We start from the raw sequence: 13,724 nt of genomic DNA on the forward strand, positions 1-13,724 counted from the left end.
ACTCCTACAGAGGCAACCTGGTCTCCACTGGGTCCACGCCGTGCTTAAGGAAAAGATTGGCAGTAGGGGAAAAGCTTCCCTGAAACGCCACAACACACAGGTGACAGCTCAGGCCACGTGGCAAGGACTGGCAGCCACGGCTCGCAATCCTGCAGCTAATGCAAGGAGACAAGTTACTTCAGCATTTGCCTACAACAGTCTTCTTGAACCCAATGCCCTCTGGATGTGTTGGACTGCAACTCTCATCATCCCCAGGCAGCATGGCTATCTGAGGCAGTCTCAGACCTGCCGGAATTGTTGGCCATGTTGGCACGCAATAAAGGAGTTGGGCTACAAGATAGCAACTACCCGCCCCCAATGCTGCATCTGACCACTGTAACATGTGTTTTGATGCAGTTTTCAGCTTCTCCTAGTGGTGAGTTTAGGAGTTGCAGTGGTTAAGTTGGGGCATGTTCCTCAAAGCCTTCCTACTTCTTGGAGAAGTCGGAGGAGGTCCACTCCGCAGAATCTGATGGCAGAGGTTCTTCCCTGGGGTTAAGTGGGCAGGGTGGAGGATCTAGGATAGGGGCCCCTGCTCAGGATGGACCAGGGAGCAAGTCCAAGGCTTCCTCAGAGCTTCTTGCTATATTCTAATAGACGTATGCAATTCCTTGTTTTGAGAATTGGTTAGTCCCTGGAGGACCCCAGGAGAGGAAAAAGGGAAGAAAAGAGAGAAATGTAGAAAGGAGGAAGTGAGGGGGGAGGAAGAAAGAGATAGAAAATAAGGATTTAGAAATACAGTGAATCCTTATTTCTGGGTCATCCTTACTGAGAATAAAATACGAAACTACTGCACCCGCTCACGGATTCCACCTCCAAAGGCTCTCAGTCCAGGAGCAATTGTTTTCTGGAGTCAATTTAAGGAGCTGGTTTTTAACTTTCAAAGCCTGAAGGGTGCAATCCTATGCACATTTAGACAGCTGAAAAAGTCTTCCAATTCCCGGTGTTCGCCAGCTAGCCATGGACATGAGACCTTGCAATTTGGGGATTGAACATATTTCACTTTCTACGTTTTAGGTATAATTATGCCATCAAAGTCTGCAGTCTGAAGTCAGACCTGGACCTTCTGCCATACGGAGATATGACTGAGGTAGGTGTTGTGATACAAGCTGACTTAATGCAGGTTTTCGTCATTTCTACAACTGCCTTTCATGTAAACGGTTTTCAAGAGTGAAACCACTTCAATATTCTTACTCAACTTGTCACTGGGCTGCCAAATTCATTGGCCATGTTCTCGTTGACTTTAGTAGAGGGTGGGGGGCATGAAAGCACACAGAGGCAGTGGCTGATTCATCCTAGCCAAATATGGAAGATTACTTTGTGGATTCGTTGCCCTTTAATACATGCTAACTACCCTGTTATGCCACTTAGAATCATAGAATCATAGAATCATAGAATAGTAGAGTTGGAAGGGGCCTATAAGGCCATTGAGTCCAACCCCCTGCTCAATGCAGGGATCCACCCTAAAGCATACGTGACAGATGGTTGTGCAGCTGCCTCTTGAATGACTCTAGTGTGGGAGAGCCCACAACCTCCCTGGGTAACTGATTCCATTGTCATACTGCTCTAACAGTCAGGATGTTTTTCCTGATGTCCAGCCGGAATCTGGCTTCCTGTAACTTGAGCCTGTTATTCCGTGTCCTGCACTCTGGGAGGATCGAGAAGAGATCCTGGCCCTCCTCTGTGTGACAACCTTTTAAGTATTTGAAGAGTGCTATCATGTCTCCCCTCCATCTTCTCTTCTCCAGGCTAAACATGCCCAGTTGTTTCAGTCTCTCTTCTTAGGGCTTTGTTTCCAGACCCCTGATCATCCTGGTTGCCCTCCTCTGGACATGCTCCACCTTGTCTGCATCCTTCTTGAATTGTGGAGCCCAGAACTAGACGCAATACTCTAGATGAGGCCCGAGCAGGGCCGAATCGAGAAGAACCAGTAGCTCACGGGATTTGGAAGCTATACTTCTATTAATGCAGCCCAAAATAGCATTTGCCTTTCTTGCAGCCATATCACACTGTTGGCTCATATTCAGCTTGAGATCTACAACAACTCCAAGATCCTTCTCGTTTACAGTATTACTGAGCCAATTATCCCCCATCTTGCAACTGTGCTTTTGGTTTCTATTTCCTAGATGTAGAACTTGGCATTTATCCCTATTAAATTTCATTCTGTTGTTTTCAGAGAGCAATCCTTGGTCTATCCAAGCCCTGCTGCCGAGAGCCAGGCAGGGTGGGTGGAAGATGGAGGTCTCCATGGTTACTCTGATCTTGCAGGGAACTCTCCGTCTCCCTTCCAGCTGTACCCACTGGAATGCCCCCTTCCCACCCTCCAAGACCTTGGAAAGAGAAGCCGCCACAGAGATTTCCATAGAGGGAGAAGATCCACAATTAGGTCTCCTCCTCCATGCCTGTAGCGCTCTCTCTACAGGTGCGGAGGAGGAGAACTGCAGGATCTCATGACCTCCCAGATGCTGTTCAGTGGCCATAGAATTGTTCTTCCTGACTTCTTAAACTGTGACGAAAGCGTTATTTCCACCCACCTCCACTTTTCATGGCAGAGTTTATAGGTGACCCTAATTCCTATCAGGACCGCTACACATTTTGTGCCTTCAGTAACTGACAATTTAGCAGAGCCAGACGCAGCAAGCCTTGTTTAAATAGGCCTGTTTTATTATCCGAGTTACACAAGCTGTATTGCCGTGTCTCCCTGTGAGTGGCTTGAAATGAAAGCAGGTACATATTCTAGAAAGGGGGGGGATTGTGATAATAATAGGATTTGGCATCATGTCCCTCCTGGCCAACTTGTCAGTTTAAATTTTCATTAAAGGCGTTCTAGCTGGGAACATCCCCTCGCTCGGAACTCAATCGTATTTTTAACATACTTTAGTTCCGGCTATTTTGCTACACTGTCTCTTGCAGCGATTTGAAAGAGACACCAGACACTTCATCTGAATGCATAGCGTTTCTCAGCCACAGTCACGTCGATGTATCCCCAGAAGACTAATGTGGAGATGAACCCAGTCAATTCCCCCATTAGACACATTCTGCATGATTGTATCCCTGTTACAGATATCTCACATGATGTGTGTGTGGGGGGGTAGGGGGCTACTATTAGCTGCAGAGGGGGAAACATACAGAGAAAAGAGTGCCTATGAGCATCAACACATGGGGGGAAGCACGTTTCCTTACCGTCACTTCTCTGCATTTCCTCCTTCTTCCTCTTTTGTATCTGGTCAAGAAGGCAAGGCTCCTGCATTGAAAAGGGAATCTCAGCAAGTGTCATTTGTATACGGTGACCATATGAAAAGGAGGGCAGGGTTCCTGTATCTTTAACAGTTGCAGGTGTCATTAGTATGCATGCAGCACCTGGTGAAATTCTCTCTTCATCACAACAGTTGAAGCTGCAGGAGCCCTGCCCTCTTGACCAGATACAAAAGAGAGCAGGTCTCCTGCAGGTTTAACTGTTGTGACGAAGAGGGAATTTCACCAGGTGCTGCATACATACAAATTACCCCTGCTGAAATTCCCTTTTCTATACAACTGTTAAAGATACAGGAGCCCTGTCCTCCTTTCCATATGGTCACCCGACATTTGTATGCATGCAGCACCTGATGAAATTCCCTCTTCATCACAACAGTTAAAGCTGCAGGAGCTATACTAGAGCGCCCAGATACAAAAAAGGGCAGGGTTTCTGCAGCCTTAACTGTTGTGATGAAGAGGAAATTTCACCTGGGGCTGCATGCATCCAAATGACACCTGCTGAAATGGCCTTTTCCAAACAACTGTTAAAGATACAGGAGCCCTGTCCTCCTTTTCATATGGTCACCCTAATCATGGGTGCTAGGGAAATCCCATTGTCTGAACTCAGTGGTGAAATGCAGCTTAGTAGCCATAGGTCAATGAGTGCATAAATGTGTGATTAAATGGGAAGGTCTTACATGAAAATTATTCTTACCCCCTTGACTGACTTTACCATCCTGCTCTTTTAAAGATAGGGGAAAGAGGAATCAACCTTTCTGGAGGCCAGAAGCAGCGAATCAGCTTAGCTCGTGCCGTGTACGCCAACAGAGACATTTACTTATTGGACGACCCTTTATCTGCAGTTGATGCACATGTTGGAAAGTATATTTTTGAAGAATGCATCAAAGAAGCCCTGCGAGGGAAGACCATACTCCTCGTTACTCATCAGCTGCAGGTAATGGAAAGAAAATGAAACTGGTTTCAACAGTTTGGAATACAGGTTTGTTTGTTGTTTAAACCCACCAACGGCTTCAGTTCCCTTTCCCCTGCTCTCTGGAAGGTAAATCTTGAGGCTGGCAGATGCATCCTCTTATTGTGTCAATGCATGCACACAAAGCACTTAATGGCCCAACCCTGAGCCCATGATAGTGGGGATCCAACCTACTGCAGTGGGTGGATCCAATCCAGATCGCTCCCCAATGCACCTACCATTTGCATGGTGGGGGGAAGCTTCCATTGGAACAGGAGCCCCTTGATCCTGATCAGAACCAAAGCAGGAGGCAAAGGATTAAAAAGCCCTCTCCACCGAATGCAGGCCCCTACACATGTGCCTACAATTGACTTTTAAAAAGCCGTTGTTACAATTACTATTTGCATGAATGGTGCCTCCTCTGACCTCATTGGGTTTTTCACACACAGCATCTGTAGAACTGTTATGTTTGTTCCCCTAGCATATCTTTAACCAAGAGAACAAACACCTAACTGCTGTTTATTTCAGCAGAGAGGGTCAACTGCCCAGTATAGTGTAGTGGCTAGAGTGTTGGACTGGGAGTTGGGAGATCCAGGTTCTAGTCCCCACTCGGCCATGGAAACTTTAGGGTGACCATATGAAAAGGAGGGCAGGGCTCCTGTATCTTTAACGGTTGTATAGAAAAGGGCATTTTAGCAGGTGTCATTTGCATGCATGCCGCACCTGGTGAAATTCCCTCTTCATCACAACAGTTAAAGCTGCAGGAGCTATACTAGAGTGACTGGATTTAAAAGAGGGCAGGGCACCTGCAGCTTTAACTGGTGTGATGAAGAGGAAATTTCACCAGGTTCTCCATATATACAAATGACAGCTGCTGAAATTCCCTTTTCAGTACAACTGTTAAAGATACAGGAGCCCTGTCCACCTTTTCATATGGTCACCCTATGGAAACCCACTGGGTGACTTTGGGCCAGTCACAGACTCTCAGCCCAACCTACCTCATAGGGTTGTTGTTGTGAGGATAAAATGGAGAGGAGGAGGATTATGTACTCCGCCTTGAGTTCCTTGGAGGAAAAAAGGCAGGATATAAATGTAAAAATAAATAAATAAATGCAAGATACCAAAGGTGAAGCAGAGCACCTGGCAATGTGCTGTAATACTGAGAATGGCATTCTTACTGGGGGTGGACTTAGGCAGTGATCCTTGGTTTGAGAATTGGGGTCTTTCAAGAATTGGCCCCATTTTCAGCAATGAAATGCCATAGAGTCTATGGGCGTTCCGATGTGGGGATTTGCCTCTTGGGACGCTTTTCTTTTTTCATTGTCATTTTTTTTCCTTTTTTATTGTTTCCACACATATCATAGCCATGAAAACATGACCTATAAACAATATAAACACTAAATTCCCATCCATCTGTCACATCAAAGTATGTAAGGAATGCTATGAAAAAAGACAAAGCATTACACTGAGAGATGATAGAAGAATCCCAAATTTATGAAGGAATGGAAACCTGTTATTGAATATTGGAAAAGTAATTGTGGTATAGAAATATGTAATATATATTCCAGCTTTACTGCCTCGTAAATTATTAGGACATCTTCCTCATCAGTAATGGAATCCTAACAAACGTCCTTGACATTGTAGTTTTCTCGATCTAGTATGTGTGTTTCACCATTGGTCCCCTCCTCCCTCCCCCCTTGAAAAATAAAATAACCACATTAATCCAGCAGATGGCATACAAGTCACAGAAGAGATGCCTCAGTGTTCCGCTTTCATATATATATGTGAGAAAATGGTATTTGTTCTAAAGAATGCTGAGGATTTGTGTTGCTTGAGATAAGCAGAACCATTCAGTGCACAAAATGTGTACTCTGTCAAAAAGGGGTCTGGAAACAAAGCCCTATGAGGGGAGACTGAAACAACTGGGCATGTTTAGCCTGGAGAAGACAAGATTGAGGGGAGACATGATAGCACTCTTCAAATACTTGAAAGGTTGTCACACAGAGGAGGGCCAGGATCTCTTCTCAATTATCCCAGAATGCAGGACATGGAATAATGGGCTCAAGTTACAGGAAGTCAGATTCTGGCTGGACATCAGGAAAAACTTCCTGACTGTTAGAGCAGTACGACAATGGAACCAGCTACCTAGGGAGGTTGTGGGCTCTCCCACACTAGAGGCATTGAAGAAGCAGCTGGACAACCATCTGTCAGGGATGTTTTAAGGTGGATTCCTGCATTGAGCAGGGGGTTGGACTCGATAGCCTTGTAGGCCCTTCCAACTCTGCTGTTCTATGTTTCTATGATTCCTTGAAAAGCTATAAACACAACCTTAAGCCTGCGTTCCCCAACCTGTTTGCCTCCAGATGTTTTGGCCTAGAACTGCATCAGCCCCAATCTGCCTGGCCAGGAGTCAGGGAGGCTAGAGGTTGTCCAAAACACCTGGAGAGCATCAGATTGTGGAACACTGCCCCAGACAACTTCCACTGAGAGAAAGAGTGTCTCCAATCTAATATCCATCTATGCACTAGGTGGTTTTAGGGAAGACATGATCACTCACTTCCCTTCTGCCATGTAGGAGTAGAAATAAGACATATCTGCTTATTAATATTCTTGCTGTCTTGCTGGACTCGTTGAGCAACTCTTTAAGGATCTCTTTCCTCCCTAAGAGTCCCACCTTCCGTCTTTCCTTCCCAGTAATTGTAGGACTGAGGTGATTGGCATACCAGACACTTTATGTTTAACACATCAGTTTACTAATATATTAAAATGAGCAAATTACAAGCAACAGTAGAGCTGAGTGAAGCAAAAGCATTGAAAGCAAATAAAAGTTGCAAAATGCAAGTTCTTTTACCCTAACTGTATTTAGGCTTTTCCAGCTGCTGCTTCCTCATAGTCTCATCTTCTCCTACTTTCTCTCTGGCTGGCTTTCTCCTCTCTTTTTCCGCCCTCTTCCCCCAAAACAGAAAGTACTATTTGAACCTTGAAGAAAGGAAACTTAACTGGAGGAAAAAAAAGTTAACCAGGAAATGAATCTTAACTGGGGAAATGTAACTACTCTTCTCCAGGATACGCTCTCCCAATGGAAAAACTCCAGGCCTCTTAGGCCTGACCTTTTGACTTTGCCTCTGTAGGCCTCAAATCTTCACAGCTACCAGTAGGAACTCCAAGAAAATGTTGCAATACGGAGAATACCTCTTCAGATTTTGGGGTTTCTCAAGCTGCTGATACATCCCTCTTGCGTCTGGATGGTACTGATTGGCTATGCAAGGATTGGGACCCCAAGAATGGGTTTGTTATTAGTATATTGCAGGGATGGACAACTTCTGGGGATCTGGGGGCACATTGCCACCCTCCAATCCACAAGGGGTTACACCCTGCCTCCTCTGTGCTGTCGAATTTGCTGCCAAAATTTTGCAGAATAGTGGAGGTAAAATAACAATCCCCTGCTGCCATTTTATAATGTGCGCCATGCTCAAAGAACTCTTCTACCTTTCTTATTCCCAAAACATTGCAATAATTCAGTATCGCTAACTTAACAAGGAGGGCAGGAAGAAGAAGAATGGGGACACACTCGCTTCCTTGCTCTGCCTTGTTCACAGAATGCAGTATCTCTAGACCATAATAAACTATAACTATTATCCACAAGAAGCATGCATGAACATGGAACATTTGATGTTTTCTGAACTGTAAACTGAAACCTGTCTTTATTTAGAAAATGCGGACCGAGTGAATTTATTCCCCCAGTTCATTTGCCAGTTTACTGATCCTATTTTCCTTTCCTTTCAAAAACGAAACGAAACCCAACAACCCTAAAACAAAACCACTGCAGTATTTAGAATTTTGTGATGAAATCATATTGCTGGAAGATGGAGAAATATGTGAAAGCGGTACCCATGCGGAACTGATGGAAGCAAAGGGGCGCTATGCTCACCTCATTCAAAATCTGCACATGGAAGAAGCTACGGTGAGTTTTTGTATACTCCAAATAGACATTCTAGAGGCAAAGGAGGCAAGAGGGCCTATGACTCACTGGCTTCCCAAAGATCTCTTCCTGAGCACTGTTGGAAACAGGATTCTGGCCTTGGTAGACCTTTGGTCTCATCCAGCGGGGGTCTTCCTTAGATATTAGATACCTTGAAGCTTCGGTGGGTTCTGCCTACCTGGGTTGTTGTGATTTTGGAGCTCCTGGATGCCTGGAATTCTGTGTTGCAATCTCCTTCCAAACAGGAAGCCACGTTGTATTTGGTGAAGGGCACACTAGTCTAGGGTGACCAACTGTCAGGATTTCCCCGGATTTGTCCTGGTTTTTGTTCTTTCCATGGTGTCAGGGGGGATTTTCTATAATTTTCAATAATGTCCTGGAATGACACACCTTCCCCTTTAAGGCTGCCATTAGCATGGCAGGAAGGAATGACATGCTTTCTTGAGGCACGTCATTCCCCCACCCCGAGCTCTAATTGAGGTCTTAAAGGGGAAAGTGGGTCATTTGTGGACATTATAGAAAAGGCCCCAATTGGAATGGATGGTGGTGGTGCAGAATGAAATCCTTTCCCCTCCTCCACTCCAATCGGGTTCTTTAAGGTGGCGGGGGAATAACATACTTTCTGCAGGACTCAGAAAGCTGCTTCCCCCACACACACACTAGGTGTCCTCTTTTTTGGTTTCCCAAATATGGTCACCCTACACTAGTCCATAAAAGTAGTCATTAAGGTGCTGTAAGGCCACAAGACATTGTGATGGCCACCAATTTGAATGGCTTAAAAGGGGGATTAGACCAATTCCTGGAGGAGAAGGCTATCAATGGCTATTAGTCCTGATGGCTATATGCTACCTCCAGTATTAGAGCCAGTATGCCGATGTACACCAGTTGCTGAGGAATGTGGGCAGGAAGGTGCTGCTGTACTCATGTTCTGTTTGTGAGTTTCCTGTGGTCAGCTGGTTGGCCACTGTGTGAACAGAATGCTGGACTAGATGGCCCCATAGTCTGATCTAGTGTGGTCCTTCTTATGTTCTTCCGTTCTTATGGTCTTGTGTTGTAACGACCTCTGAAGCTGATTGTTCCTTTTTTAAAATTTGAGCATCTTGACTTGATTGCACAATTAAATGCATAACAGCAAATGAAACCTATGTAGAATTCTCAGAGATTTGTTGCGTCAGCCACCCTTTCTGAAGCATATTGACCCATTCAAAATTAATTACGCTTCGTTTTTAAGAAAACTGACAGCAATTTTTTTGAATCAGGGATCACATTGGACTTCTAAGCTGATCTGTGACTCTGGTTCTGGTCTCCTAGTTTACAAGTAGAAAAACAGAAAAGTGGTCTGATCTAGCATGGTTCTTCTTATGTGCTAAACTGGGTACTTGTTACAGTAATTGTTCTAGCATGCCTCTTGAGATGTCACTGCTCTTGGGGAGACGTTGGTCACTCAACCTCCATCTCAGAGGCAGAGTTGCCCTCCTGTTGTGGGGATGGGCCCATGGCCATCTCCCGGGTCCTCCTACTGGTCTCCTTCAATTTTTATCTATTTATTTATTTATTGCATTTTTATACTGCCCAATAGCCGAAGCTCTCTGGGCGGTTCACAAAAATTAAAACCAGGAAGAGCATAAAAACAACCAACGATTTTATAAACACAAATACAAAATACAAAATAAAAAGCACAACCAGGATAAAGCCACACAGCAAAAATTGATATAGGTTAAAATATGGAATTAAAACAGCAAAGTTTACATTTAAGTTAAATTAGGTGTTATAATACTGAGAAAATAAAAAGGTCTTCAGCTGGCGATGGAAGGAGTACACTGTAGGCACCAAGCGAACCTGTCTGGGGAGCTTATTCCACAGCTGGGGTGCCACAGCAGAGAAGGCCCTCCTCCTAGTAGCCACCTGCCTCACTTCCTTTGGCAGGGGCTCACGGAGAAGGGCCCCTGTAGATGATCTTAAGGTCCGGGCAGGCAGATATGGGAGGAGGCGTTCCTTCAAATAACTTGGCCCCAAACTGTTTAGGGCTTTGTATGTTAGTACCAGCACTTTGAATCGGGCCCGGACCTGGACTGGCAGCCAGTGAAGTTGTAAAAGGACTGGTGTGATGTTGTCTCACTGGCCAGTTCCTGTTAGTAAACGGGCTGCCCTGTTTTGTACCAGCTAAAGTTTCCGGACAGTTTTCAAAGGCAGCCCCACATATAACGCATTGCAGTAATCCAAACGAGAGGTTATCAGAGCATGGATAACTGTAGCTAGGCTATCTCTGTCCAGATAAGGGCGTGGTTGGTATATCAACCTAAGCTGATAAAAGATGCTCTTTGCCACTGAGTTCACCTGTGCCTCAAGTGACCGTTCTGGATCCAAGAGCACCCCCCAAACTATGGACCCAATCCTTTAGGGAGAGTGCAACCCCGTCCAGGACAAGGGTAAACTTCACCTTGCCTCTCCTTCAATGGGCCGTTCCTCAACACGGTTTGTCTGCAGGAGCTCTTCCTCTTCCTCTGAAGGGGATTCCTCCAGCAGAGGCAGGACAAGCTGTTGCTTGTAAGTCCTAGTTGTGGGCTTTATTATGTTCTTAAAAGATTACACAAATTCCTCGAGAAGAGGGCTATTCCTAGTGATTGCTAGCCATGATAGCTAAATAGAATCTCCCTTCTTCAAAGGCAACATACATCTTAATAGCAGATACTGGGCAGTAATAAAAGGAAACGGATGTTGCTACCTCTTTGCCTTGTTTATAGGGCTGACCACTGTTGGAAACAGGATACTGGACTAGATGGACATTTGATGGTTTGATCCAGCAGCAGGACTCTCCTTATGTAAAATGTGTGCCTCTGTATTTGCTTATTGCAGGTTCCAAGCAATGCTTTCCTCTATTCAAATGCAGCAACAGAAACAACCACGGAACTTCAGGATAATATTCCGGAAGTCTACAGAGGAGTTGAAAATCCTGGTAAAATGATTTAATATCAGAATATACTTTTTGAACGGCGAAGATCGTTTTGCCTGACTCTTTTCTCATATCCCCAGTTTTCGATATGTCGGAGGAGACAAACCAGGAATCCAAAAAAGACCCCGACATAGGAAGAGAGGCAGGTACGTAACGCAGGCTCTTGCTATTTCCTGAATATATTTGAATTAACTTGAATACAAATGAAAATCGGTATGCATACAGTGGGGATTTAGGATTACACAAGCCATCTTTACTGGGTGCAAAAGCACTGGACTTTCTCTCTTGATGGCACTGGACATCACAGTAGCCTTAGCGCTTCTGCTGTGCAAGGTCTGCTTTGTTGTAGACCAGCCTTCCTCAACCTGGGGCACTCCAGATGTGTTGGACTACAACTCCCAGAATGCCCCAGCTGGCTGGGGCATTCTGGGAGATGCAGTCCAACACATCTGGAGCGCCTCAGGTTGAGGAAGGCTGTTGTAGACTTAAAGTGGGATGTCTTTCTCTATCCTGAAGCCTCCGTGTCTTGCTTGGTTTCGCATCCTTATGCCCCGTTTACCCAAGCGGAGATCCCCCTGGCTAGTGGAGGAGCTGTCTGTTTAGCAAAGTGTCCATTTGTATTATAAGTCTTTGATAAGCAAATTACCATGGTCTCCCTTCTCCTTGTGGGTCACTTCATTAGCGGGAGGGCTGTTCGGTCCTTGAAAATGGAGGGAATATTATTGATTGATTGATTTACAATATTTATATATCACTCCCCATTGAAAATTTTGGAGCGGTGTCCAAGATAAAATGAAAATAAAAACAGAATAAAACACTTAAAACAGATTTTAAAAGAAGCAAATACAGTGACTCATGGCTGGACATTAAGGAAAGGCTTCCTGGAATAATGACGTTTTCAGGAGGTGCCGAAAGGAGTACAACTTTGGTGCCTATCTGACCCTCCAGAGGCAGGGAATTCCACAGGAGGGGAGCCACCACACTGAAGGCTCTTCCCCTGGTGGACTCCAATCGGAGGATGGGTCTAGGTGGAACCACCAGGAGCAGGCCCTCGGATGTCCTCAGTGACCGGGCACATTGGTAGGGGAGAAGGTGCTCTCTCAGGTATCCTGAAACTGGAACTGTCAGTCCCCAGCTCAGTGGAGCTGGAGGAGTGACTCTACTCTCATCCCAGTCAGTGCAACTAGGAGTGGGGAGGACCTCTAGGGCTGTTGGAGAAATCCACAATACAGTCCAGATTTCTTTGAATCCAGCCCACAGGTTCCTCAGAGGACTTGCTTTTCCTGAGTTGCTGACTTGCGGGCCAGTTTTTTTTGTTTTTTTTAATAATAATAATTCTGGAATTTAATCGTAGAAAAATATGTCAAATAAAAAAAAAAGCACTGGCTGAAAATGCACATTTCCCCCATAGGCTAAAACATGAAAATGCACAATTTGGGGTGTGTGTGTGTGTGTGGTTCGCACATTTGCAGAGGATTTGTACATAGGCGAATTTGGGGGAAATCCAATTCCACCAATGAACGAATGAGTGAACATAAGACTCCTGAGGATCGCTCTGCCCAGTGTTGAATGCAGAACCGGCACCCTTTTTATTGCTCTAAATGACTGGAAATATGACCGGTCTTCAATACTGATCATATTCCTTTTCTGAAAACGTTCTCAAGGAAAGGACATGCCAAAAATGCTGTCCTCGCTAAACTAAAATTACAGGTTTAACACTGTAAACCCAGGGTGCAGGAACAAATATGGGTGGTGGCAAACTGCTTCCCCAAGGTCTGCCATGTGGCAGTGGCCATGTCTCAGCATGGAGAAAGAGACTCATCTGGCACTGGGGCAGGCGGCTGCTCTTCCCAGCACCAATAGAGTCACTGGGACTCCACAGGGCAACCCCATGGAGGTAGGACACACGCCATGAAGCCACTTGGGAACTGGAAAGAGTAGCCACTCTTTCCAGTGCCAGCTGAGCCCCCGAGGCTTCATGCAGTGCACGTCATCTTCATGGATTGGGAAGAGCAGCTCCTCCTCCAATACCATCTGAGTCCCCCATACTGCATTTCTGCTGTTATCTCCAATTAGAAGTCAGAGATAACAGCGGGGATTCCTCCAGAAGCCCTGCCCTCTGGAGGAATCCAAGGAAATGGGACGGGATGGATGCAGAACCTCAACGGGATGGAGGTTCCATATCACTGCTGAAAGCAAACTCCGGAATGAAAAAAGAAATCCCCGCCTTCTCTATAAATACTTCAACCATTTCAAGTTGAATTCTGGACATAAACAGCTCAGCGACAGTGAGGCTGGTGGCTCCGATTTCAGTGGTCCCATGTTTCGATTCTGGGTTTTAGTCAGAACCAGCCAGAACTCTAAAGGAACTGTCCAATGTGCTGAAACCAAGCTCCAAACCTTGGATCCCTCCTTTAGAGTTCTGGCAGGTTCTGGCCGAAACCCGGAATGGAATCACAGCACCATCAGAACTGGAGTCCCCAGCCTCCACTGCACAGTGATGAAAGCTGCTCAAGTGAGAAGTAGAAATTGGTCCCTTTGGCTGC

General features: G+C 45.4%; 1 protein-coding gene across 7 annotated transcripts in view; it reads left to right on the forward strand.

Annotated features, from left to right (window-relative positions):
• LOC134408811 (ATP-binding cassette sub-family C member 12-like) overlaps positions 1-13,724 on the forward strand; it is a 76,413-nt gene that overhangs the window by 31,485 nt on the left and 31,204 nt on the right. For all 7 annotated transcript variants that reach the window (XR_010026129.1, XR_010026130.1, XM_063141257.1 and 4 more), the window contains 5 exons: positions 1,057-1,129; positions 4,025-4,228; positions 8,073-8,207; positions 11,082-11,181; positions 11,259-11,324. Coding sequence is in view for 5 of the 7 variants with exons in the window: in XM_063141257.1 (XP_062997327.1) it covers positions 1,057-1,129; positions 4,025-4,228; positions 8,073-8,207; positions 11,082-11,181; positions 11,259-11,324 (578 nt within the window). In the remaining 2 variants the exon portion in view is untranslated. The remainder of the gene's footprint in view (positions 1-1,056; positions 1,130-4,024; positions 4,229-8,072; positions 8,208-11,081; positions 11,182-11,258; positions 11,325-13,724) is intronic.

Source organism: Elgaria multicarinata, chromosome 14 (assembly GCF_023053635.1).
Source record: "Elgaria multicarinata webbii isolate HBS135686 ecotype San Diego chromosome 14, rElgMul1.1.pri, whole genome shotgun sequence".
NCBI classification, from domain to species: Eukaryota; Metazoa; Chordata; class Lepidosauria; order Squamata; family Anguidae; genus Elgaria; species Elgaria multicarinata.